The 27,910-nt window shown below is 46.1% G+C and overlaps 2 protein-coding genes across 12 annotated transcripts in view; one reads left to right on the top strand and one right to left on the bottom strand.

Moving 5' to 3' along the window:
- Positions 1-2,328, top strand: part of TAX1BP1 (Tax1 binding protein 1) — a 79,631-nt gene extending 77,303 nt beyond the window's left edge. For all 10 annotated transcript variants that reach the window (XM_045062815.1, XM_045062817.1, XM_045062821.1 and 7 more), the window contains 2 exons: positions 330-412; positions 1,237-2,328. In XM_045062815.1, the coding sequence (XP_044918750.1) occupies positions 330-412; positions 1,237-1,438 (285 nt within the window). In that variant the 3' untranslated portion in view covers positions 1,439-2,328. The remainder of the gene's footprint in view (positions 1-329; positions 413-1,236) is intronic.
- Positions 2,329-4,914: 2,586 nt separating this feature from the next.
- JAZF1 (JAZF zinc finger 1) overlaps positions 4,915-27,910 on the bottom strand; it is a 316,337-nt gene continuing 293,341 nt past the window's right edge. For both annotated transcript variants that reach the window (XM_045062825.1, XM_004762553.3), the window contains exons 4-5: positions 9,850-10,019; positions 4,915-5,223 (exon numbers count right to left, since the gene is read on the bottom strand). In XM_045062825.1, coding sequence (XP_044918760.1) covers positions 5,047-5,223; positions 9,850-10,019 — 347 coding nt within the window. In that variant the 3' untranslated portion in view covers positions 4,915-5,046. The remainder of the gene's footprint in view (positions 5,224-9,849; positions 10,020-27,910) is intronic.

The following is a 27,910-nucleotide window of genomic DNA, read 5'->3' on the forward strand; positions in this document are numbered from 1 at the left end:
CTTAAGATTTTTATGAAAGTGGGCACCTAGTGTATGGAATGATAAGGTTACCTATATAGAGGTTCAAAAAGTCTATAGATCCATACTTTATTCACACATAGAGGTGTGGTGTAGTCTCTGTTCCACTAAGTACTGCTTTTTATTTCAAGAAGACTCAGTCCATTGTGAAATGCTCTGTAAAAATTGACTTTTATACCTTTATGTGAAAATCTGATTACTTTTGTAAAATTTTAGAAAGGGTAATTCTTAATTCCTTTATACTAATCTTGAATTAAGGAATTTATATTGTTTCACGTTTTTCAAAAGTTGCAAAATTATTCTTTGCCTAGGAAGAGGAGAATGTGCCCAGTGCTCCTGATCCTCCAAGTCAGCATTTACGTGGGCATGGAACAGGTTTTTGCTTTGATTCCAGGTAATTTTTTTCTTTCTGGTGTAGAATTCGGATTATGTTAGATGAGTGGTTCTCAAAGTACGGTCCCTGGAAACTTATTAGAAATGCATATGATCAGGCTGTACCCCAGACCTCCTGAACCTGAAACTCTTGGTGTGGGTCCCAACAATATGTCCTCCCCCCGCCCCCCGCCTTTTTCTTTTAAGAGAGAGCATGAGCAGCGGGGAGGGACTGAGGGAGAGGGAGAAGCAGACTCCCGGCTGAGCAGGGAGCTCGACCTTGGGGACTCTATCTCAGGACCCTGAGATGACAGCCTGAGCCAAAGGCAGACACCTAACCTCCCAGCCACCCAGGCATCCCAGCAATAATATGTTTTAACACATGTTCTAGATGATGCTGATGGATGTAGTACTTTGAGAACTAGTGCTAATAAATACTTATAGTTGTTAAGCTCAAATGAATACACTGTTGGGAAATAATATGTTCCGTTTATCTTTATAGTTTTACAAAAGGTATTTTCTGTTAATTAGAAATTGAGGAATTCTTGTTAATAACCTTTATTTTATGTAATATGCTTGCATTTTGGGGGATTTTAATGAAAATGTTTTTGTTACTTTAATTGTGAAACTCAATTTAGAGGCTTTATCATTTATCAGTGGTTTACACAGTTGTCAGAAGCAAGTATTTAAGAAGCAGAAAGAGGTTTCTGAAGTAACTGAAGACTTTCAAGCCAAGTCATTTAGGGTGAATTAACTAGAAAAATATAACGTCATATCTTGAGGATACTATTAGAAATTTTACTTATTAGAAATAATGTAATTCTTTCATTTTCCTATTTCTTGAAGCTTTGATGTTCACAAGAAGTGTCCCCTCTGTGAATTAATGTTCCCTCCCAACTATGATCAGAGCAAATTTGAAGAACACGTTGAAAGTCACTGGAAGGTGTGCCCGATGTGCAGCGAGCAGTTCCCTCCTGACTATGACCAGCAGGGCTTTGAAAGGCATGTGCAGACCCATTTTGATCAGAATGTTTTAAATTTTGACTAGTTACTTTTTATTCCGAGTTAGTAATACAGTTTGACAATTAAAAAAAAAAAAATCACCTCAAAGAGACCACTCTGGAGACCACAAGGTATCATTTCTGCACACCCTCTCTCTGCCATTCTTTTTTGAACAAGTGCTACTTTTGAGTTTTCTGTTTGTTACTAGGGTCAGGGTCTGTCTTTAGCTTATCAGTAAATAAAATTGTAACCCCTGTTAATTTTACCAGCTTAAGAAAAGTTTTTCTGTGTTTGTATCTTTATTTATTCCCATTTGCAAAACTATATGAATAAAGGAGATGGATTATTTTAATGTTACATGCTGAAAAGATAATATATGTAGTGTGTCATTTAGCATATTTAGACGTTTCTGTTGACCTCGATTGAGCATGACTACTAAATATTATGTAATAAAAGTAATTTATCATTAGTCTTGCAAATTCTTTGAATACAGAAACTTCCATAATCTACCCCATGAAAGGATGGTTTTTTCACTTTCTTTAGAAATGGAAATGCATGTAGAATGAGCTCATATGCTTGCAGTATAGCACATAACCTTTTTATATTTAAAATGTTGCTGTAGGAATAGAAGGCATATTTTGCTAATTTTATGACTAAAACATTTTAGAATGACCTGAATAATTATTTTTAAGCCATCTTGAAGTTGTATTTCTACCTAATGGGAAAATGGAACAAGATAGGTTAGTGCAGTTGTTTCATACTAAATGATCTACTAAACGGTGGTGTTTGTGGCATAAAATCACAGAAAATGTATCCATATCTTTTTCACATTTTCTTGATTAAAAATGTGATGTATAAACGCAAATCAATGTGTTATATCTCTGTATAGTATTCTCATTAACATTAAAGAGGACACATTTTTTTGGAGATGTGTAATTTGGTTGTCAGATTTATTTGCGATAGCTTTTCATTAAGTCTGAACTTTTTTCCCCTTAGTCTGGGCCTTTAAACAAATTTCTGAATGGTATTTCTCTTAAAATATGAATGTTAAGAATTTACTGACTTTGATTTTGCTGCTTTTGTAAAAGTCACCCAAATATTGAAGCTTTGTCTTAAGCAAATAAGCTGGATGTTAACCTAATATTCAGTGTGGTGGCATTTCAGTGTGCTATGTGTGAACTGCATACACATCATCTTGCCTGTGTTTGTTTCTGAAAGCAGAATTTGTATTGCTGGACTCCTTAAAAATAATTTGGAGTGTAGGGCAAAACAAGACATGGCTGACTGCACGTCTCCTTTGAAGACTCCATGTCTGTTCCTGGGAGATGCAGGTAAAATATGGTCAATGGTAGCATTTTTGTGTAGTTCATTATGGAGCATGCCAACCTTAAAACTATCCTTCCAGTATTAGAGTGGTAATGAACATTAATGAAAATAAAGAGCCATGTTTATTTTGGGTCAGAGGCAGTTTATTTTAAATGTGATTTCATTTACATTTATAAGCAGCTTTTTTTGACAGCAATTTTGATTAAGTTGCCTTCAGTTCTAAAACAAACCTCTGTTGCTTTCAAACTTAATGTGCTCTGTCCCCAACAAAACATATGAAAATATAATTTAAAGCACAGTTTTCACAGACACAGTACAATACATTCACTATACACGGTATAACAAAATATTCCCATCCTTACCTGTTTAGTAATACTGTCACAATGAATAAGTAAATAGAAATTGAATTTGTTTTATAGTTGAAAGAAATTTAACATGCACAGTGACTATTTTATGACTGTTTAGCTGTTGAACTACTGATCCAGCCTAAATTTGTTGCACTAGAAGGAGCGAAGCTAAATAATAATTGCTGGCCTAAAAAAATTTTGGTCAATTGTAGGTAGGTATGAAATATCCAAGTAGGGCCTTCTTATGCACCAACTAGTTGCTTCTCATGTCTGGATCACCCTTTTGAACATGTAAGATAACACTGTATATTCAGGACCAAGACCACTCTCAGAGATCTGAGGAAAGTTTTAGAGGGCAGTGTCTTTATAAATACTTTAAAATCCCTCATTATGAGGGATTCACAACTTAAGAATATAGAAGCTTACCCCATCTGGCCAGCAGAACGGTCATCTTTCGAACTGTCTGAAAAATTGAGGGAGGGACACTTGCTTCCCAGCTGTAAGACTTTCATCAAATGACAACATGGGAAGAAAGAAGCAATTCAAGCTTGCTTTTCACCAGTTTTGTGGGCAGTTAGCCATCTCAGAGCAATTTTTATTGCATAATGAGGCAATTGGTAAACTCTTGCATGTTTAAGGAATAGCACTTGGGAGAAAAGAACACTCAAGGCATGATGGTATTGTTGGTGAGAAAAACTTCAGGAATGGTCCAGACGTAGGTCACTCTAATGGGTCATATTAGTCACTCTTTGACCACCTGCTGCAAGAAGCACTTAATTGTCAATAAGGCTCAATTTCATATTTCAGCAAAATGTTTTTATAAAGCTAAACAGACATTTCCAATGGGAATACAGACCTCTACAATGTGATGGAAAATGTGCCTTTAAAAAAAAGTCTAAAAACACAATGACCATGAAAAGGAGGCAATAAGGGGTCTTAACAAAAAAGTTCTTTGAAACGTGCTTGGAATTTTATTTGCAACCCACAGTTTGTTAGGGCAGTGGTTGCAAGAATTGGCAACACATAAAACAGTTAACTCTGTTGGCAATAGAGAACTACAAAGTGCTTTAAAACTTCACCTAAAGATGAAGATAGAACTAAATTTCACACACACAAAATTTGCACTTCAGTATTTCAAGGTGTTTCCTAACAGATTTTAGGGAAAAGTATTTCACTAAACTGGTATCTTGGTCCAGAAATATCAATAGGCATAAACTGAATCCCTTGCACCCAGCAGGCACTCAATGAATGTGTGTTAAATTAATGAGTGAACTGAATAGATTATTCTGTACAAAAATGCCATTTATAACACTAAAATGATTGCTAAGTCAGATGGCAAGATTTTCAGCTTTTTAAGGGGCAGAAGGATTTGCAGATAATATAAAACACAGAAAGCACACCTTTTATGTATGTTATTTAAATATGAAAATATTTTTAGCATATTATGTTAAACATTCTTATTTATATTTCCATTACCTAAAGTCTCTACTCACAAATACTAACTCCATTATGTAAGGCATGGTAACCAGTTTGATAATGAAGGTATTATTTTGGTTTTGAACATAGTGAGTTGATGTGTTGAAAAACTTCAATCACATTACAATCTTGGGGAAAAAAAAAAATCTCAGTGCCAACCCCTCCCCACCCCCTCCCCCCAGTTGATATCACTGCAATACAACTAAATAATATGCAACATGCCCTCAATTTTATTGTTTTGGGGGAAATGTGCTGAAGAACCTAGAGCTTTTTTTGTTTAGCACCTTATATCAAAGTAATGAAAATGAGTATGATGATTACATGTGCAAAATGTACAAAATCATTAACTCTACAAAGATACATCATTCCAAAATTACAGAAAAAATTTTAAAGCATGCATTTAATTCTTTAAAGGGTTGCTGAATGCTTCCCCTGAAAAAAGGTGGCTGTTTTCAAAATCAGCAACTGCTGGTGAGGGTTTCTTGGCACAGTTATGACCAGCATGTTATTGCTGCATTTTCCTGATAATCTCAGCCGACACCGGGGGATGGAAATTGATTGTGTGGTGCCGCAGGCCCTGAGCTGTCTTGTAACTCTTACCACAACGACATTTGAATGGTTTGCGGACACGAATCTGCGTTCTGTGACCATTCTTAGCGTGGTACTTTATGCCATTCACATTCTGTGGAGAAGACAAAACATCACCTATTAGATGAGATCAAAATGTGTCAGACGGGGGGACAACCTTGGTGTGGTTCTGGATTACAGTCGCACTTCTCCTGCATGGCAGGTGTGTACATAGTAGGCTTTGCATGAACTCCCATTTTAAGCAGTCATATTTGTGGGCTGTGCAGACTGGGCTGCAAGCTGTATTACTCTGAAAATGAAAGTACTGGCTTCTTCAAATGTTGCATAGAATACATAAAATATATACCTAATATATATTCTTTATATATGTATAAAGAAGTACAGTTCTGTGCCTAGAACTTTGCTTCCTCTCTGGATTTTTCTACTTGGAAGAATGTTACAAACAGTTACATTAACATATCCTCAGGATGGCCAAAAAAATGGTCTTTCTGAAGAAAAAACAGGGCAGTGGAATTCAGGACATCTGTAAACCCTTGATATAGAAACACAGCTTATGTTTTGCTTCCAGACAGCTATGAGAATATCTTACCTAGAATTTTTGTCCATTTTCTACTTGCTCAAATCATGCCCCAGCATGACTGTGTTAGTAAGTAAGCACCCATGGGCAGACTGGGCCTTACATTTATGTTGAGGGGGGCCAGGCAAGGATGGCATTCATTCATTTCCACGCTGGGTTCTACCATCAGGACCTACCTGCCCTGATGAGAAAACTGAACCAGTCAAGGGACAACAAACTGTTTAGAGGTGCTTCTCAAAATGCCACTCCAGATCCAGTCATGAAACAGTCTGGACACGCAGCTGGGCCATGGTGTTCTGATTCTATTTGGTCTTTGCTGTCAGTATTCAGACCTGAGTAAGTACAATATATGACACACCCTTGATATAAAAACCACAACTTTCAATTTCCTGCAGGCCTTCATGTTATAACTGGCGTGTGATGAAGAAAAATGGGGGAAAAAAAAAGACCAAACAAAACCAGAAGGCGGGGCGGATGGGGTGGTGATGTTAGGGTAGAAAGTAAAGCCACTCCTAGCTCTGTGGGGACACCAGGGAGCCCAAGAGCGGAGATGCGACTTGCTCCTGACTGGACTCAGCGTGGCTGCACAGACAACACCCGGGATGAGTCAGGTGGGAATCACATCTTTTGACCCTCTCTGTCAAAGCATGTGTGTCCAGTGTAGGCAAGTGCCAAAATTTAGAAAATACAAAGGGACATAAAGAACGGATATAATCACTAATATCTGAGGTCTCCTTTTCAGTATTTTCCCCATGAGAGAGATGAAACTGGATTCATCATTACTTTTTTTTTTTGAAAGAAGGATTTTTTGATGGCAGGATTTTTTTTATTCCATTTCCCTGTTGTTAGAAGTACAGTATTTCACAAATTTGTGCTGACTATAAGGAATGTGATGAACATGAGCTTTTGCATCCCTGGTCATATACATGGGATACATTTTTTTGGGACAATTAACGGAGTGAAAGAATATGGACGTTTTTTAAAAGTTCTGGATTATTTATTGCCAAGTTGCAATCCAGAAAGGATGTCAGTTAAGCCAGGGCTTCTGATGGGACCCTTCGGAAAGGCAAGGAGGTTTAGATCCACTGAGAGGGGACAATGCATTAAGTGCCCTTCTTGGAAAACCTTCAGCAACACACCTGCCTGGTTGTGTATCTAGACATCAGAGGCCAAGTTTCCTTCATGGTGCAAAAACCGTCAGCCTTCCCCATGTAGCGCAGGGACCCTTTCGGAGAAACTTCCCAGGGGACAGCATGTTCTGTTTTCTAGTTCTTAAAAGTAGCAAAATGCCTTTAATTCTAACAACTCTAATATTAAAAAACTATCAAAGGAAAAAAAGGTCAAAGCATTTCAACCCATCTTTCAAAGCCATTCCCAATCACAAACTAGGGAAGTCCTCTCTTGTCTGAAGAAAGGTAGGTGCCTGTGGCACCAAGGTGGATGGGATTGTTGTTCAGCCTAGAATGTGTCCGGGACACATCCAGCAGAATCAATCATGCTATTGCTTTGGGGCTCTAGTGGTCAGTTGGGGGGGGGGCACACTGTCCTCTTCCCCACGCATTTTGCCTCTTCCTTTATCTTGAGAGTATCTACTGTCCAAGACCTGTGCCTGGTGCTGAGAGTGGTGTATGAGCTGTACGGACCCTTGGGGTGATAAGGTAGTAAATGTTCTCCAGTGATAGGAACAGAGCATGTGGAAAGGTCAGAGGTTAGAACTTCAGTCTATGAGTGGGGAAATCAGTCTGGGAGACTGGTGAGGGCTCCCCAGAGGAGATGGCATCTGAGCTGTGCTGTGAGAAATGAGGGGAATTCAAATGAGAGGTACTGATGGAGGAGGGGAAGGGGGCATCCTAGGCAGAGGGACTAATAAGGGGAAACAGCATGGAGACTAGCTGTCCTACTGGGCCCCTCTCTCCTGCCCTACTCATTAGGAAGTCTGGAACATTAGATACCTCATCTTTTGCTTTTGCAAATGCCAAGAAATGGTGAGATGAGCTGATCTGGAGTCTGTGCCCAAGAAGCCAGTGGTGGGCAAGGAATGAGGTAAGTCTGAAGTGAGCCCTGGCTCATAAACAACATGGCGGCACTTCTGGATTCTGCCTGACCCATAGCACCAGCTCATTAGCCCTTCCTCAAACCAATACCCTGGCAGAAAGATGCAGTAGTAAGCACGAGAGAACACCACTGCCCTGCGGCCAGTAACTTACCAGCAGAAAGGTCATACTAGGGAACATGACCACACTCCTCTCAAGCCAACAGTTCAGGAGGATTGGTTACACGTTTGTCCTTGTCCCCTGTATCATGCATGACTAGGCATGCTGGCCCAGAAAAGGAAACTCACACTTCCCTCATGGAAATTGGGACCACTAATTGGTGCCCATGTCATTTGTCAGTTGATGGTGCTGAAGCAGGCAGCCTCCACAGCCCAGGCCTCGCTCAGTTTTCTTTTGGCCTTCAGTGCAGAAAGAATACTCAAGTCCCCATCAACCCAGATGTAGACAACTGTAGGAGAAGTTGCTGGAAACCCAGGAAAAACCACAGCAAAAGACTAATGACAAGCAAACAAGTGACCGGGGTGGGGGGTGGTTGGGGAAGGCTGTGAGGAAGGAGAGAGTGCCTCTTCTTCAGCCAGAATCAAGGTTGTGGCTTCTCCCCTTCACTCAACCCCCTTGTTTTGGGTCAGCCTCAGTCTGGGTCATTATCTGCTCCCTCCTCTAACATAGTGGATGTGCAGACCACCTTTAAACCAGCGTCTGGACGCTTGAGAGAAGGCAGCAGACAGCCCAGCCCCGAGGAATGGCTCCGTGAAGCCGCAGGGAGAGACGTGGCATCTGGTGAGCAGGCAGGAATCAAGGATAGAAAACTCTCTGTCTAGCTTTCTCTACTTTGAAACAAAACAAAAAAAGAAAAGGAGAACTCTGCAATGTATGGTCTACCTTCCAGTAAAACGACCTTGTCTGGCAATCCCTACGCTTTTCCGGCTCCCAAAGAAACCACCTGGCTGCCTTTCCTCCTCTCCGCCTTCCGTGTCCCTGACACAGAAATCCCTGACACACAAAACGGACGCGTGCCACTCTGGGTCCTGTTCTGCCCCAGCAGCTCCCGGGCCCCAAGGGGATCCTCACACCTCCGCCAGGGTGTCTTGGTTTTAAACAAAGCACATTCAGACTTTCCATGAGATTCCATAAGCACGTGGTCGCCTAGTTTCCATAGGCGAAGCCCTGGCCACTTTTAGATCAGCAGCTGGTACAAAAAAATACTGAAATAGGTTTTTTTGTTTGGTTGGTTTGGTTTAGTGTTCAGAAACATATGCGTGTTTCTGATGCATTATGAGAAACGCCTCTGCTATTACAACACATCTTTCAAGCCTTAAAAAAAGTCAGTCTGCTGAGCTATGGGTAAATTAGCATATCATCAAACGTACCACATCAGTTCCTGATTTTTGTCTCCCAATTGGAGTTTAAAGAGTTGCTAACACCTCAGGAGAAAGCGTGCACATTTGCTCTTTAAGTCGCCCTCTGGACCGACCCCTGAATGTTGTCTCCTTCATTGTTTTGTTCCTTTGAGTTTTCTTAACAGAAGATTTATTGTCCCTGGTCACTCCTGACACCCAGTCAGGCTCTCAAAGGCACGGGTTCTGGGTCCACTATTACAGACAGGTTTGGTGAGAAAAATAACAAAGCCCCCTTTTCTCTTGGTCATGCCAGTGGTGGGGCTGTGGGGAAGGGAGCAAGAGTCTCCTCTGCTGAAAGCTGAGAACCCTACGTCTACCCCTTTGAAGATTTCAAGGTCATCCTCTGTGAGCCCCCTGCAGAGCCAACACTGGGGAAGTTTGGCAAATATATGGGCGACACACTTTGATATCTGATAGGATGTGAGTCTGAAGAACATCAAAGACAGGATCTTGCCACCAAACCCTTCTTTTGACCTAGAGCTCCCACCTGGATCAGCAAAAGGGGAAGCCCCACCAAACCCCCAGAAACCAGGGGCCTGCCTGTCCCCAGGCCCTGTCTCTGCGAAGACCAGGCACGTGGAGGGCCCAGGAGAGGAAGGCGTCAGAAGCGAGGAGCCGCTCCCCAGGGTAGGCCTGCCCCTTTCCGCACAGTGAATGCAGTTAATGCCAGGTGACGGTCCTGCTTTTACCTTGTATCTCTTTTTGCATCCGGGAACTGGGCAGGCAAAAGGCTTCTCCTCGCCTCCGTTCATACACATGGAGCTGAGGATGGCTTCAGAGCTAATGGCGCTCTCCGTGGTCCAGGACTCATCGCTGTCCGACTCCTCGTAATCCACCTCCTCCTCATCGTACTCACTGCCTGTGGGGCCAGAGAAGAGCAAGGACGGTCAGCAGCGGCCCTGGCCCCTCGTCCCCTCCAGTGTGCCCCCCCTGCAGTCCCCAGGGCAGAAGGAATGGCAGTGACCAGATGGGCAGTGACCAGATGGGCTGCTCCCAGGCACAAAGGGACCACCCTGGGGGCAGAGGCCAGATGAAGGGTTTCTCTAGGGCTCAGGCAGGGCTGGCAATTCGCTGAGCAAGAGTGTGGAAGCTGGGGCAGGCCTGTGTGTCACCGCAGAGGGACTGCTTAGCCTCTGGGACCCAAACCACAGATAACCAAGGCTGACGGACACCCCTGCCCCAACACAGACACACACGCTGTGTCTGACACGCCGATGCACAGGAGTCTGTCCCCAGAGTTTCATGCTCATCGGCCTAGTAAATGCAAAAGTCTGTGGTAGGGGATTACATTCTACACTTATCAGGTATCTGCATTTCGGTGGGAATTCCTCTCAAATCTTTTTCTTTATAGCTAAAGCAAAGAAGACCATGAGAAACTTTGGAACTAAAAGGAGCTTACCCCAAGCTCGGGGGCAGCGGGGACAGACATCCTGAGGCTCTGAGCCAAACTCATGGTCAGAATACCAGGTTCCAGCTCGCGGAAGGCCAAGTAACTCCGACCATGTCTGTCACCAGGGACGGACACCTGTCTCCCTGGCTCTACCCAGCATTCCCTGGGAGGGCAGGCTGCCCCCTCCCAGCTCAGATCGGAGGAGAGGATTGCCTTGTATTCCCAAGCTTAAGAGCTCTGCTCAGAATGGAGTTAAAAATTTTGACTTCACACACTTCTGTTAAGGATGGTGGGGATGGAGAACCACTTCAACAAGCAGCCGCTTTTTTGCTCTTTTTTTTAATGAGGCCCAAAGCCATTTATTTTGAGCTCTTGCACAATACAACCCTGAAGGACATAATTCTACAGATCATAAACAGTGTAAAATAATATGTTGACAAGTCTTAATGCATTTACAAGCCCCGTGGAATAAATAGGAATTATAGCACAACATTAATAAGAATTATATGGTAGCAATTACAGTTGTGAAATTCATCCCCCAGGTGTGAGGCTAAATGGCACCAGGGGCCTGCCTGGGTGCTTCGTGGTCTGTCTCTGCTACATCAATTATTTCAACACCAAATATTGGCATTTTTATTGGGTTTCATTTTAATAGGCATTAATAAGATTGTTTCAAGAGCCAACTGAGCCAGGCACAAGGACGCTGGCCCCTGAAGCGAACCCTTAAAAGGACCTAGGAAGGAAAGAAGGGACCTCAAGTTGACTGCCTCTTGTGTTTCAGGCACATCCCATGCATCATCTCATGGAACAGGCCAGCAGCCCTGTGAGGTGGGGAGGACTGTCACTTCCCTGAACACGAGGAAACCGAGTCCGGAGAGGCTCAAGAGCTTACGAACTTTCAATTGGCTATTTGGGGGTACTGCTTCTCTCCGGTCTTGCTTCCTGGCTGCCAAAGCCAGCAGCAATCCGAAGGGTCCCTTTCGACCTCCCTTGAGTTGCTGGTTCTTCACCAACTATCACTCACATGGAATTCGGGGTGGTCTTGAAACGGGTTTTGAAACCCATTGAGAAACTCTTGGGTGGTATAGAAAAAACCAATTTGGTAAAAGGAGGTTTTGGAATTAAATGGGGGTTTCCGTAATTCCGCCGTGTTCAGCTATGGCCCCCAGAAAGAAGAGACCCAGTTTGGAAAGGTTTGTACGAGACAAGGCAGGGGTGTCCTCGGCCATGTTTCCGAGTCTGTGAGCAAATTTCGAGATCTGTTTTTAAGTAGGGCATTGTTTAGGACATTTTGCTCTTAAACAAATGCCACATGCTGGTGTCCTTTAAATTGCTTGTTAGAAAACTATAAATGCTATTTCACAAAGCTCCTTCAGCCGGACTTCAGAAAGTTAGAATGACTAATTTACCCATCTAATTGGGCTAATTTGTGAACCTGAATACCAGGAACCATGCAACATTTACAACCCGGGGGGGGGGGGTGCTCAGACCAAGGGAGGGCTTAATGAAGCCCAGCAGAAGATAAAACTTCAAAAATCCAGTAGATCAAAAGGAGCCAGACCCCGAGGGCTTGATGCTGTGGAAACCATACGGCATCCAGCCCCTAGTGGGGCAGGTCGGGGGACCACACAGTCCATCCGAGTCAGGACGCACTTCCCTGGCTACCTGGGCCACCTGCTCCAGGCACTGCTGTGCTACAGGGTCCTCTGGCTGCTCTGGGTAACTGTCCCCTGGGTGGGGGCTCAAAAATGACCTGCTTGTACTTAATTCTGTCCTGTAACAAAGAGCTGTGTGTAGACCTGGGTTCACGTCTAGCGCATGTCAGCTGGGTGACCGGCTCCCGTCATCCGCTTTCTCGTCTCTGAAATGGGCACAAATCTCTTCCTTGCAGTTTAAGAATTAGAATTCACGTCTAGAGAACATCGGACACAGAGGGCCTGCCCACTGTAAGTGCTCAGAAAATGGAGGACAGCGTAACTTCATTTTTGTAATAACATTACATGTATGGATTACATATATTTTCTAAAGAAAGGCCTCTTGCGAAACCAGATAAAAACTAACATAATTCTGAAAGACACGGGAAGCTCCACTACAAGAAATACAAGCGGGACTTCACATCAAGACGGGCTGTGCTGCTACTGACAAGCCCTGGGACCCCGGCAAGGGATGTCACGTCTCTGATCTTTAGGCTCCTCACGTGTAAAATGGGCCAACACTACCAGCCAGCTCTAAAGCTCGTGCTGAAGCATAACTGAATTCCTACTTCTAAAGCAATATACTTTATTGCTTTATATGCCAGGACAGTGCCTGGCATATGGTGAGCATTAAAGAAGCATTTGGTACATAAATGAGTCAAAGGTCACAAGGGCAGTTTCCTTATTTTACCCGCTGTTCCTTTGTTCTGGAGCGCGGCTGAGGGGGGGATTCACTGTTTTCAAACAGAACAGTGTGTGCACGGGCTCTGCTGCTTGTCTTAACCATCCCCCGCACGTCTGCCCATCCCCAAACAGCCGGGAGCAGCTGGAGAGCCCGGCCTCCTCCCCAGCTGCCGCCTTTCACTCTGCGGCCGGGACCTGCGGCAGGTGGAGACAGGCTGCATGGGGCTCCAGAGCCACACGTGTGCGTGGGCCGGCCCCTGCCTGGTGTTCACATCTGGAAAACGGGCTGGGGGTGTCCGGCGTTAAACATCTGCAGACAACAACCACACTTCGCCTGCTTCCAAACATCCTGGAATTCCAGGAAGGTCTCGCCCTAAACCGGTTACCGCTGCAGTTACAGGAACAGCCTGCAGCAGAGGGAGCCGGGCCCACGCCAGCAGCAGAGGGAGGACAAGGGAACGGATGAGTTTGTTTGGAGCTGCCACCACCCAGAATCCATCAATGGCAACATTTTGCGTAATTTTCTAAACAGAAAATTCAAAATATCTCCTTGGGGGGTGGGGTGTGTGTGTATGTGTGTGTATCTAAAGATTTTATTTGTCAGAGAGAGAGAGAGAGAGAGATCACAAGTAGGCACAGAGGCAGGCAGAGAGAGGGGAGCAGGCTCCCTGCTGAGCAGAGAGCCCGATGCGGGACTCGATCCCAGGACCCTGAGATCATGACCTGAGCCGAAGGCAGAGGCTTTAACCCACCGAGCCACCCAGGCACCCCATTCTATTTCCTTGGTGTAAAAGAGTGGGTAAAGGAAGAAGAAAAAAAAAGCCAAACCAACAGCTACCTATCGTTGTGACTGGGGCCGGGAATGGGGAGGAGAGGGTTCTGGGCGTGTGAGTCAGGCGGAATCAAACCCTCCGCGCCCAGAGCAGATGGGTGTCCTGCAAGGCTCTGCTGGGGAACGCAGGGTCGCGGAATCCAAATTCCGACAGGAGAAGGGCCACCAAACCCCAGTGGTCGGTGCAGGGGACCCCCCTTCTCAGGGCTCCCAGCCTCAGAACTCAGAGCAAGAAAAGGTCATGCTATAGTGTGTCCTCTTTTAAGTGTTCTCTTTCCTTCTCCCCACTCTCCGTCTCTCCCCTCTACAAGGCACCCCCAGATCCTGGCAAGGGTCCTATGGATTCAGTCACAGAACAGAAAAACACCTGCTGTGTGCCTTCAGTCCCTCCCAATGCCTCATGTTGTGAAGGGCCCAGAGGAAGGCTTCCTCACAATGAAAGAGAAAGCTACAGACCCTAATTAAGAAAAACAGATGAAAGCCACGGGCCAGTTGCACGGCTTCCAGCAGTGGCCCCGTGTGGGCTGGGCAGTGCCACCAGGAAGTGGACAAGCTGTGGAGACGTGGCCCCTGCATTCTGAACCAAACATCAGCTGGCCTGATGGGATTTCTCTGCCAAACCCATGGTTCTCTATTAGAAGATACACCCTGACGGATCTGCATCTCTACAGGGTCTGGACAGGGAGGAGCCTGGACCTGCTGGGCACGCAGATGGAACTCAGCCCAAGCAGCCTCTATCTTAAGACGGTCACAGCTTTTGCTCCAGCAGCAACGCTCCATGGCCGGGAGGGTCTGTCCCAACATGAGCGCCCCCAGGAGACATGTTCATTTCAGTGCACAAATGGGCAGAAAGAGACGGTTTTAGGAAGGTATTGTTGACACAAGAACACTGCCTGCTTTTGGTTAGCCTCCTTTTAAGTCATTTGCTTCCCAAATTCCATAGGCCTAAACCTGTGTTTGCTTAGATTTTTCTTTTTAAAGATTTTATTTTAATTAATGATTAATTTGAGAGAGCATGAGCAGTGAGAAAAGAAGAGGCAGAAGCAGGCTCCCCCGTGAGCAAGGAGCCCCACGTGGGACTCGATTCCAGGACCTGGAGATCATGACCTGAGCTGAAGGCAGACGCGTAATCCACTATGTCTTCCAGGCGCCCCTTGTTTGGATTTCTTAATGAAAACTGTAGCTAAGAAGAAGCACGTTTTGTTTTACACATGCTCCTCCGGAACCTGAAAGCGCGGGGAGCTGCCTCCATCAAGGATGGGATGCGCTTTTCTCGCAACCAACCTCTGTTTCTCCATTTTAACAGAGGGCAGAGCGGGGCTTCGGGAAGTGAGGCGTGTGCCGAAGGCCACTGGCTAGAAACAGGATGACCACACTGGGACTTGGGGATTCGGTCCCCGAGTCTGTCTCCTTGTTTTCAAACCGAGTATCCCCTGCACGAGGGAGATTGAGACGGGACACACAGAACGGAGCCCTGTGAATCCTGGAAAGGAGGGAAAACGGACACATGACACACAGACCTGCGGGGAGCCGCGGGCTGTGCCTCGGACACCGAGTGGCGGGACCCGGCTCTCCTGGGCATTTGATCAGGCTCTTCTCTGTTTTAGACATTATGAATTTTAAATAACACATGGCCATGTCCGAGTTTCTCTAAGGAAACGTAATTTCACCATGCACTGTCCCACACACACACTGGCCGCCATTGCTGCCCCATGGGCGGAGTTTTCTACTGTCACTGAGCCCCGCTGCGCCATCCCCATGTGGGGCGGGGCTGGGCGGGACAGCAGCTCAGACCGGCAGCCCCCAGAGCCCACCTTCGCAGCTCCGTCTGGAAAATGAGCACAAGCTGGCAGATAGGATTTCATGAGAAGACAATTACGTTCTGCAGGATTGCCAGGAAAAGCTTACTGGTTGTCAGCAAATAAGTAAAAACCCTAACCGGTCTCATGAATCACGTGCGATCACAAGGTGGTCTGGAGCCTCTGCAGTTCCTGCTTTTCCTGCAACTTCGGGGCTTACTCATAACTCCCTGCCGATCTGCTGATGGTGATGCAGAAAAAGAACACCTGTATTTTGTACACAGCCAGCCACTTTACAGAACACAGTTTCACCTATGCTAGTGGGCCCCGGGCATAGGTGAGAAGCAGAAGCACATTCTGTTATTTCCACGTTCTTCTATTACAGCTACTTTTGGGCACACTTTACACTAACTTCTCCATGTTCGGTACCATTTTGGACTCATTTCACAGATTCTGTTAATCAGCAGTCATCATCTTATTCTTTGATGCTTAAATGACTACAGCTTGGCTGCTGGAAGCCCTTTCAGGTGGTCTCCTGGCTTTATAGTATCTTCTGTTATTAGTTTTTAATTTATATTTTCTTCTCTTTGATCAAAGTTATGATTGCACACTGTGAAAAGTTGGATGGATAGTTCTTTGTGGCTGACAATGAAAAAGAGGGGTCCTCTGTCTTATCTTCCCTCTGCCCATCCCCCCCATATTTACATCTCTCAACCTGGGATTCACCTCATGGCTTCTGAACAACACAAGTCTACCGCTCCTTTTTGATATTCCATTTTGGATCCCTACTGACTATGCTAGTTAAGAATTTTGGTCTTTGGGGCACCTGGCTGGCTCAGTAAATGGAGCATGCGACTTGATCTTGGGGTTGTGGATTAGAGCCACACATTGTCTGTTGCGATTACTTAAAAAGGTAAAATCTTAAAAAAAAAATTTTTTTTTTGGTCTTTTACACACGTCCAAGCCTGCACTGCACTTCCCCTTCCAGGAGGATTTCATCACGACACTAGGTTTCACCGCTGTCCAATGTTTGCATTGTCACAACAACACTGGCCCACTCATTGAACTGTGACATTTTTGTTGCCCTAGGAGTTAGTCAGCACATTTCTGGAGCTTCAGTGTCCTCCTCACCACCCTCATCATCAAAAGGGCAGTGGCCACTAACTTGGGCTCCCCATGATCCATTTATTCATGTAAACCTCACAACAACGCTGAGAATGCTACTAGGATTATCTTCATATTACCAAAAACAGAGTCTAGGAGAGGCAGAGTGCCTGGTCTGAGGTTGCAAAGCTTTTCTATGGTAGAGCAAGAGTCCCACCCTGCCGCCTGCATCCAGAGGCCGTGTTCCCCAACAGTATACTGCACTGCTCACTTGAATTTGCCCCAGACTCAGCTCAAACATCACCACCTCCGAGAAGCCAGCCCTGATTATCCAACTAGTTGGCAGGCACGATGTCCTCCACACTGAGCACGTCTAGCTTTCTAAATGATCTTGTTCTTGTCTTTGTTAGCTTTCTTCCTCACTAGGAAGTAAGCCCCACATCACTGAGTTCCTGGAGTCCTTAAAGGTGCCTGGCACACAGGAGGCACTCAATATATATTTGCTGAACAAACAAACGAAAGGCAAGGGCAATGACATCAGTCTTCCTGACATCCCAGCCATGTTGCCCAACCAGCTGGTGATGTTCACTGGGGAGAAGAGGGGCGTGGGGGCAAAGTGAAGATACAAAGTATTTAGGGATTGGAGATGTAGGGTCTGCCGCTTAATGACAAATGAGGTGCACAGATCTAATTGCCTGTCACCTGCATCTGTGTTACTATTTTTTTAAAGATTTTATTTTTAAGTAATCGCTACACCCAACATGGGGCTTGAACTTACGACCCTAAGATCGAGAGTTGCACGCTCCACTGACTGAGCCAGCCAGGCGCCCCACTCTGTTTTTTGACAAAGTCGAAAGGGTTACAGGCAGCTGCACTTCCCACCAGTACACTGACAAAGAGGGGAACCCTGGAGAAATGCTTAGGCTGCCCCCCTCCCCGCCAAAAAACCTGCCAGCGCTGTAAACAGAGCGTAGACTCCACCAGGAGGGCACAGCCCTGCCTGCCACCTGGCCGCTGTGGTGTGACTGCCGCCTGGGCGAGGGCTGAGGGATGCACAGAGCAGGTGGTGACACCCGCCCCCTTCATCCTCCATGGGGGGGAGGGGAGGATGTCGCTCTAACCCCATGGGCTGTGCCTTATTTGAGGTCGAGATCAAGGCTGTAGCAATCAGCATCTTCTAAAAATTGGAAATCAAGATTTTAAAGCCATTCCATGAGACAAGAGCAAGTCTGTATTTGAATAGGCACAGTCTCAGAAAAAGATGAAAAGAAACAAACACATAGGAAAACTGGCCCCTTTCTCACTAACCCTTCATTGTTATGGCTCTTGATCCTTTGCTTTTATTCACTTGGAGGCTTTGGAGAAGCATTTTGTATTTTTTTGTGACCTACTTGTTCCTAGCTCTGATCTCATCATTCCCACATCCCCCCCACGCCACCTGGAAAGGGTCCTCCTGCCAATTCAGAGCTCCCACGGGCATATCTCCCCGGGCACCCAGTCTCCCAGCTCTCCATCTGGTCGGAGGAGAAAGAAACTGCTTCCAGAACAAAACAAAAAAAATACTACCTCCTTTCTTGTCCCCGGCTCTAGGCTATTTTTCAGGGAAAATGAGTAATAAAAGATGATGTCTTATACACCCAAAACAAGGGTAACAGTGTGTGTCAACTGTAGGAAAAAAAAATGACGTCTCTTTAGTACAGCACAGATTTCAGCAACATCCATCTCTTCTGGTCGCTCGTCCCCAGTCAGGAATTCTACTCTTTCACCTTTCAGGGGTGGGGGTACAAAATGACGTCTTTTCTCTTAGTCTTCTAGTGGCTGATCAGGATTCACGGACATTTACCGTCAAAGTAGGCGACTCTCAAGACCCACTTCCAATGCAGAGTCCTAGGGTTTTCGAACTGCCGACTGTGACCCTTCGCGGGTTGTAAAATCAGTTTGGTAGGGCAGTTAAGTAAGGACAGAATAGAAGACAAAGTGGCAGAGTGTAAACATGTGCTCATAAAACTTCTGTTTCAGGTGTGTGTCTCCACGTAAAATATTCCTCACTATGAATTACAGCTAAAAAGCTTACGGCTATATTTGACTATTAGTATCTCAGTTTATAGGACTTCTAACTGAAAGAACTATTTCATCCAGATGAGAAAATCACCGATTTTAACCAACCATTTATAATAGGACGTAGAACAGGCTAAAAGAGAGAAAAGTCATTTGTGGTGAACATAAACAAGGTCTTATGTCGCAGGAACTCACTCTCTCCCCGAGAAGGTGGGCTGTTGGCACACTGACCTCAGGACCATTGGGAGAGCACACACAGATGGGAGCCAATGGGTGACAGGTGAACTATGAAACAAAAGTGTATGTAATGCACAGGAAGTATGAGGACAGCCCCCACTGATTCAGGTGTCCTTTAAGACCACCAGCCTCCACCATCTTTTTGAATATTCTCAAGGACAATCAGAGCAGGTGAATCTGGTTCTAAAGAATGGCCCAAGTCATTCTTAGGCCTTGGGCTGAATTTAGAAGGGTCATGCCTGTCACCCTGGCCTCTGCCATCAAGTTGCCAAAGAGAATAGGTTCTCAGAGTTTCAAGTCTCACAGCCAAGCCAGCAAGCGCTGTGCCTTTGAGGGGTGAGCAAGCTTCTGGAGCTGGTGTTTTGGGCCAGACCCAGAGAATTACAGCTGCCCAGATCCAGGAAGGAGCTGGAGCAGAGCTCAGAAAGGGGAGATCTCAGTGTGTCCAAGGGCAACTGGCAGCTCCGTCTTCCCTACCACCCCGATGGGCTCACTGGGAAGTCACCACCACTGGGGAACTTCTTCCTGCTCCGTGCAGCATCCTCAGCCCTGTGCATTCCCGGCCTGAGCAGGCCTCCGCTAATCTGTAGGGAGGGAGGGTAATCCACAGCAGAGGCCCAGCACCGGAAGGACATTCACTGCATGACACAAATGCACACGGGTATGTGCCTGTAATATACGTGCCCTGCACTTCATGATCGTGCTTAATTAAATCACAGTCCAGCGTGGACATGATAAAATGAAAGGAAGCACGATGACAACATGAATGATCATGACCTGAGAGTGGCACAGACAAGCTTCATCCTTCGGGTAAACCTGATCAGCATACACACACCTGAACCTGTCTGGAGGCTGTGCGGGAAGGCGGGTCATTCGGGGGCTTGGGAGCAGGCTGCCTGCATCGGGATGCCACTCCTGGCCTCTGAATAGTGATTTCACCTCTTTCTACCTCCATTTTATCATTAGTAAAACCATAGTAACACTAGCCCCTCAAAGGGCTCCTGAGAAGACTGTACCATTTAACATGGAGAAGGTGATCAGATTAATTTCTGGCATATAATTGTGTAGTCTACTAGCACCCGCTGTAATTATTATTTTAATTGATAATTTAAAATCATCTAGACTTGAAAGAAATGACCAGGGATAGACAAAGCCTAAAAAGAAATCACCCGGTTAACAGAGGTCTGCCGAAAATCCACAGATAAAAATGTCTGACTGTAGCTTCCATTTCCAGTACAATGGAGGAAGACACTGATTTCTAATGCTGTCAGTGAGGGGAATGGGGGAAGAAACGTTGACGTAGGATTTCGTTGCTGAACTATCTTTTGTTCATACATTCATCACAATGGAGACTCAGGGAAGAAAAAGACAGCATCTCCGCCTGGAGGGGTGCAGTGAGGATGTGGGTACCCGATGGTTCCTGATCACACTGTGGACTCCTCCACTGAGGGAATGCCCTGCTTTTAGAAACATCAACTCTTGGGGCACCTGGGTGGCTCAGTTGGTCAAGCCTCTGCCTTTTGATCCAGTCATGACTCCAGAGTCCCCGGATCCGAGCCCTGCATCAGGCTCCCCGCTCAGTGGGGAGCCTGCTTCTCCCTCTCCCTCTGCCCCTCACCCCTGCTTGTAAGTACCAAAGTCCCGGCCAGAGCTAGCTCTCACCGTGGGGTCTTCCCATCTCACAAACAAAGCATGCCGTATTGACGGCGTGCGCACCTTCTGCGCCGAGGAAAAGCTCCAAGAGAGGGAGGGAGGCAGGGAGAGGATGATGGATACTGGGAAAAATGCTGCCATCATCACGCTAAGAATTAAAGAAGGGCGGCCAGAACGGGTTCTCACACATCAGAGGAACTTCTCTTCCCAGACACGGCTGATGACATGAAAATGCACCACAACGGAAAAGATGCTGCGCCTATGGGGAATCGTGTCGTGAGAGTCGCTGAGAGTTCACACAAATCTCGGAGATCTCCCATAAAAGCTGAGTTTCACACTTCGTCTCATGTGGCAACTACAGCCTGTGCTGCATGAAAAACGAGTTTTATGAGAGTACTTCTGATTTTTAAGAAGGCTATTTGGCTTCGTAACAGGGCAGCTTCCTGAAAGCCCCGGGAACGTCGTTTTCACACACTGCGCATCTGGGGCCCACTCAGCGCTTGTCGGGGCCACGTTTAAAACCAGGAAGACCAGGGGCCTCAGTGGGTTAAGCCTCTGTCTTCGGCTTAGGTCATGATCCCAGGGTCCTGGGATCAAGCCCCGCGTCGGGCTCTCTGCTCAGCACAGAGCGTGCTTCCCCCACCTCACTTTCTGCCTGTCTCTCTGCCTACTTGTGATCTCTGTCAAGTAAATAAATAAAATCTTTAAAAACAAAACAAAAACCAGGGAGATGGTACACGTGTGACAAACCTTGACAAAAGCGACTGGGAGAAGCTGTGGGGGCAAGAATTTCCCAGTTCCCGAGATCATCTGAAACAGGTTATAATAGAGTCCGACTTCCTACACTCCAGGTACGATGAGAAAGCCTCGAGTGAGCCGCAGGCACGGCCTGCCCCCCGCAGCGCCACCCCTCCCCAAGTGCTTATTTACCAAGCCACTCCCATACCCCCATGGTGGCAGGTTCTCAAAGGCTCAGGTCTTGGTGTGACCATCCAGTGGCCCCGATGGCGCTTTCTCTTTTATTTCTATTTTTCCAGCAACATCTCCCACAGTCACAAGAGGATGCTTTAGAACCTGATGGCAAGGGTTCAACGCTGGCTCCTTCACTGACGCCTTCGTGACCTTGGGCAACTTGCTCAAGCTCTCCTTGCCATAGAAGCTGCAGCAGAGCACTAGAAGAGCTAACAGATACACTTTATATCCCTGCCGCTTAGCACTACTGTCATTAGCGTTTTCACCAGGTGAGCAGATGGGTGATTTCAGAAACTGAAAAGTCAATCAGGACGATGGTTGTGGCTTGGTTGTTTTTTAAGACCTAGGGTCAGGGACAGACCCCAGGAGCTGCAGAGGTCAACAAAGTTGGTCACTGGCGCTCACACAGCCGTGGCTGGTTCCTGCCCCACTCCCTTCTCCCTCTTGGCTTGTCCTGGGCTGCTGGTGTTTTACCTCAGCCGGAGGCCCTTCAACAACTCGGCCACCTGGCTACTTCCCCCAGATTCATCCACCCTGAGCATTCTTCGCCTTCCACCCTGGAAGAGACCGCAGAATGCCTCGCTCTGGCCTGACTCCCTCAACAGACCTGACACAGTACAGGTATCGTGTGAGGAAGACATGATGCCACTTCCTCAGCCAACTATGTTCTTCTCTAAGTTGGACATAGTTGATTTCAAAAGTGTCTTGGAGCTCTCGTTGCCGTGACACAGAAGCATCAAAGCTGGCCTTAAGAGCAGGGCCCCTGGCGTGCCACTGCCAAAATTCACATCCCGTCTCGGGGGTCTCAAGGCAACTTCCTCACTTCCTCCAAGCCCCGGCGACCCACCTGGGAAACGAGAGCTGCAGCAGTTATGTCTCTGCCTGCTGGTAAGGACTGGGTCAGGACACACAAAAGGGTTTTCCCAGAGCTCAGGCAGACAATGGGGTTGACAGTCACAGGCAACAGGATCACAAGGTCCTTCTTCCGCGCCCAGAATAGAGGGAGGCTCTTTTCCTCATGCCCTCTTCAGCTTCGGGGTCTCTCCACACACAGGCATCATCAGACTGTAAATCCCGATCTGCAGGCTGTCTCTTCTCAGGTGGTGTTAAGAAGTCACGTCTAATGGAACCATGTGTATAAATATGCCACATGGCGATCTACGAGAGGATTTCTCGTGGTTTGGGAACCAGACTAAGGGTTTATGATCAGATATCTACTGAGTGCTAAAAAGAGGAACAGTCATGGCCCTAATAAACCTCACGTACAGGGCCCGAGACAAGCGGCAACAGAAGTAAGACAAGACCTGTCCTTCTGCCCAAACCCTCATGTGGACATGGGGTGGATGATGCACTGACAAGCCTGACTCCAAAGTCACCGGCTGCTGCCGTGCTGCTCAGCCTGAGCTGCCTGTGGCCAGTGTGGATGGGAATTGTTCCTGTACCAGATAAGGACCGACCAGTTCTTTCTGAGACTTTAGATGGCTGTGTCTTGACGGTGCCAGCCCTGCCCTTCCCCCCTCCCTGCTTCCAAGACACGTTATCAAACCTACGCAGGGGCTTCTATTTGGGTCACTTCCTTGTGTGGTAATCCCACAGGAGACCTGATGGACTGCTTTCTGGCCTGTTTTCCAGAATCCCACCCAGGAGCGGGCAGGTTGGGAAGATGCCCTACCCGCCATCTTAAACACGTGGTAGGAAGTATGCTTTGTCCATAAAAAACAAAAATAGAAACACAGTGACAAAAGACCACCATGTCATGGTCCTTTTCCATTTTCTTCTCTTTGAGAAACAGGAAATGGCATTTCTACCAAGATCTGATTCTCTGTGCAAAATAAAGGAAAAAATCTGAATGTCTGTGTCTCATTTTCCTGGACCCTTCACTATTTGGTCCCACCTCACTAATCTCATTTTAAAAACACCCCCCCAACTCCCACCCCACACCTGGGTGGCTCAGTTGGTTGGGCATTTGACTCTTGATCTCAGCTCAGGTCTTGATCTCAGGGTTGTGAGTTCAAGCCCCACACTGGAGCCTATTTAAAAAAATTAAAATAAAATAATCATAAAAAAAAAAAAATCCCTGCCCCAATTAGCTGCTGTCCTCTAGGACCTTAAAGGAAGTGTGTTTTCACTGCTCTGACCCTCAAATCTCTCTTGGTTCCTGCTCTTCTGCCCCTACTCCAGCCTCCAGCTGCCCCTTTCATGCAGGTCTTCCAGCTGTTTTCAGTTCCAGGAGAGCCTGGACTTGGTTTTATCTTCTCTTCTACAAGTCCTGAGTACACCATCAATGTACACTTTCTGGCTGATTTTAAAATGCCCAAGCTTGACCTTTGTAGAATGTCATTGTTGAGTCATAAAATGATAACAATTCAAGCCTGGAAAGGGCCTCAGATATTCTGTGCCAAGCTCCCTTCCGACAGAGGACTACATCAATGCCTGGGGACCTAACCTGTCCCGGGTCACATATTCAGCAAAAGGCTAGGCAGGGGTGGGAGTTTGGCCCCCAGGTCTGGGTGTTCCTTGACCCTTCTAAGGGCTTGTTAGGGGCCTCATGGGTCAGATAAATGGGAAACCCAGCCTTTGCAAGCCAGGTGATAGAGCCCTCCCTCACTTCCCAGAGCCTGAGCATTAAAAGCCATTTAAAACTTACTCTCAGAAGCTTGCTCAGTAAACACGCTCAGTCCTCCAATACTGTGTCTACCCAAACAAACTGCCTATTTACTTTCCAGAAGGTGATGTTGAAAGAAGTTCTTTTCAAAACTACAGGTGGTTAGCAATGCTTCCCAGGTAGTTTGATGGAGTCGGGTGTATCCCCCAACCATGACCCACATACACAGCGGCAGCTTCCTGAATATATAAGGGGTAAAAGGTGTAAACCCTTCTCTTAAACTGTTATTCTATTGTCAAGGTAGAAATTGAGTCCTCAGGGGAAAATAAGGTGAGCATTCTTAATTCCAAGTTCTCACATCACTGAGTAACTTTACTGCCCCATCTTCCTCCTCCACTGTTTGATCTGCAGCCTGCACTAAGGCCAAATGGCCCATTTTTCAAACCAGTCCTGGCCCAGAGGCTTGAAGGTCGACCTTGAAGAGGCAAAGGCAGTCCTGCGTGCCAAAGGGGTTGTAATATTTGTTAATTCGATGGTTATAACCCTTAGCCAAGCTCCCATTTTCCAGCGTGGGTCTACTATTTCCTCCCTTGCACTGTTTTGCTCTGTAAGAAGAATGCACTTTATCCAAAGACCCTTTGTAAGTCCTGGAAGTCACTGGTCACCCACAGATTTCCTAAAGGGATAATCTGCGTATCCTAGAGCAAAAAGGAAGTATTTTCCAGTTGCCTAAATGAATATTAATGAATGGATATTCCATAAACCTTTGGGGACACACAACGAAACCTCTAGAAGGGGAATTACCATCAAAGCCCAAGCCCCCTGCCCAGGAGGCATCTGTACATCTCAGATTGTTTCAGAGGCATAATTTTCAAGGTTTGGCATCCATGAGAAAGGTTTTCTAGGACTCTGTTTTTCTGAAGAGTCTAAGTTCAGAAAGCTGACACCCAAATATAAATTACATGGTGGTTCCCATATTTTGGAAGTGGGTTCCTGTGATTATGAGCCTGGTTCTAGCTCAGCAGACTGCCAGATAAGGACTAGGCATGCAGACCACGCATCCCAGGATCAGAGGTGGGAAGAAAAGTTTACTAGGGCTATCACCTGTGCCTTGTTCTGCGGTACTCCAGAAAATTCTGCTGAGCTACTTCTAAGGAGCAGCAAGGTCATCCTAGGAGGAGCTGCTGTGGCTTTATAGCTCCAGTGCCCATAGCCTCTGGAAGCCATTCTGCATTCTTACATAAACGCCACCCCCCATACCCCCAAGCCCCGCTCTCCAACAGTAAAAGCCCTTTCAATAAGGAACAGCCAGATCTGTTCCACAGAGCACAGGAAAAACATGATAAACCGAGTCACACAGCCTTGGCTGTAAACATATTCTTACACAAGATTTCTACAGCTTCGTATAAACAAAACATGAGCTATTAACCACTTGCAGAACAACAACCAAAAAAAAAAAAAAAAAAAAAAAAGCGCCGGGTTTCCTGCAATTAAGCTGCAATGTTTTACAGTGTAATTTTATTTATAACTGAAAAAGAGTAAATAAATAAATATATAAAAAGTCCAACAGACCCCTCCCGCCAAAGGCTTATTCTGCAAATTAAGTTTGCAGCCATAAAACCTGTGCCAGCTGGAACCTTTCCCCGGTGCTCCGCGGCACAGGCGGCCAATGCAGGTACATGGTGGAGAGAAAACAAAGTAGGGCATTTTCCACCTTTAGCCAGGGATGTTAATTGAACTTTGGCAAACGTTTAAAGATTTCTCTCTCCATGTTCAAGAAAGAATTAAAAACAGTTGAGCTGAGGGAAAATGAACATCTGTTACTGACTTACACTCATAATCACAATGAAAAACATTCAATAATTAAAGCAACCTTGCTTCCCAGCTAGTTAGATCTGTAATCTTGGGTTAAAAATATAAATGCAGAGGCTCCTTATTGTCTTCAGGGCTTTCTTCTTACGGCTGCTTGTAAAAAAGGTAGTTTATGCTGGGCTGCATTTTTCTTCCCTTGGAAAAACAATATCAGGAAACAGATTTGCGTAGAAAGATAGGGGATGACAACAGAAAGCACCTACGCAATTGAGGCTGGTTTTATGAAGCTATGAAACAGTAGTCAAGAAGTGTTTTATATTTGGGAGTTAAATACACTTTACAGCTGTGTAAAAAACCAGAGCCATTTTGGGCTGAACATAAACATTCCAATGTCTACGAGGTTTACTTATGTTGAGCAAGCCAGGCAGGTTTCTATCAACTTGGAGGGATTTGTGTGTTCCAGAGAACGGCGTTGAAAAGCCTTCCACATCAAGTCATTTCCCCTTCGACATGCAGAAATTTCATCAAGAAAATCCAATTTACTCCCGTATGTGCACCCTGGCTCTTAAACCAACCTCCTAACTGGTCTACCAGTAGCCTCCAGTCTCCTGCCCTCCAACCTGTCCTCCTTCCACAGCCAGACATTCTCCTAAAGATCCGCAGTCTGTCATGTCGCTCTTCTTTGACTGCAGTAGTTACCTCTTGTACTAAAAATGCCTTCCTGCTGCCAACTCTATAAAACACCAGTTCCCTAGTCCAGCATTGAAGGCTGTTATATCTGTGTGTCCATGCCGTGACTCTCACACACCAACCAAGAGGGTGTGTGTATACTATGGTCCCCACACCACCTTCCTGTCGTCTGAAAAGATCTGGGGAACTGGAATCCATAACACAACAGCCACTCCACCTCATATCCATTACCTGAGCTCATCCCTGAGGGCCTCTCTCCAATGCTCTGTTTCCCCAGGTAACTGAATATGAATTGGAGTGTCCCCAGGTAGAAGGGACTGCTCCTTTCTTTGACAATGACAACACTTGATTTTAGGCTCTTAGGTTCACGGTCTTCTAGGCACCTTACTTACACACTTGTCTTCCTCTGCAGCTAGATTCTGGTCCCCTGGAGGGCAGGGATTCCTTTCTCATCTTTCATCCCCTCCCCACGGCACTCAGAACTGGGTCTTCCAGGAAGAGTCTTTAGACCTGGGTCCTTGGTTGTCACTCTCTTAGAGAGCTGGTGGAATGGTTTCTGATGCTTGTCTGACAGGCTGCTGCTACGGTAGATGCAGAGACTCTGATGTCATTATGAGGTGGGCTACAAACTCTCACACTCGCTTTGGCCAACGGAATGCGTAATTTGGTTTGCCAGGCATGGGTTCTAACTAGAATGGTAGTCTTCATTAGTCCCTTTTCTTGGTCAGGCCAAGAGGGAATTCACTGCTATCCATCAGTTAACATTGTTCTGGAAGTGTCTTAAAACACGGCCTCACCTTGGAAGGTACCCATGAGCTCCAGCCAGCTCTGGCCCCATTCCCACACCATGGACCCACTTGGGTGAAGATGATGGAAAAATCCCCAGGGAGGGTAGACCAGAGGGCAGAAAACTGTTATACTCTAGTAGAACATGAGGCTCTTTTTTACTTTTTTGAGGTTTTGGAAAAGAAGTCTAGATGGTTTTCTTTCGAAGTGGTATTGGTTCAGCACACCTCTCCCTTCCTTTGCTGCCCCCTCAGGAACGAAAACCAGAAGTACTGAGGGAGCTATGATGTTATTCCTGGCCTCAACAAGAGCGGGAAGTACCATAAATCTCTCAAGAAAGCCGAGGCTCATGGGATTTCCAGAACCAATCCCCTGATTTACGAGGATCAGATCATTCAGACAGACATCTGAGCCTTAGGTCCTTATGAAAAACA

The sequence above is a fragment of the Mustela putorius genome, unplaced genomic scaffold (assembly GCF_011764305.1).
Source record: "Mustela putorius furo isolate JIRA1106 unplaced genomic scaffold, ASM1176430v1.1 tig00003845_pilon_pilon_pilon, whole genome shotgun sequence".
NCBI lineage: Eukaryota > Metazoa > Chordata > Mammalia > Carnivora > Mustelidae > Mustela > Mustela putorius.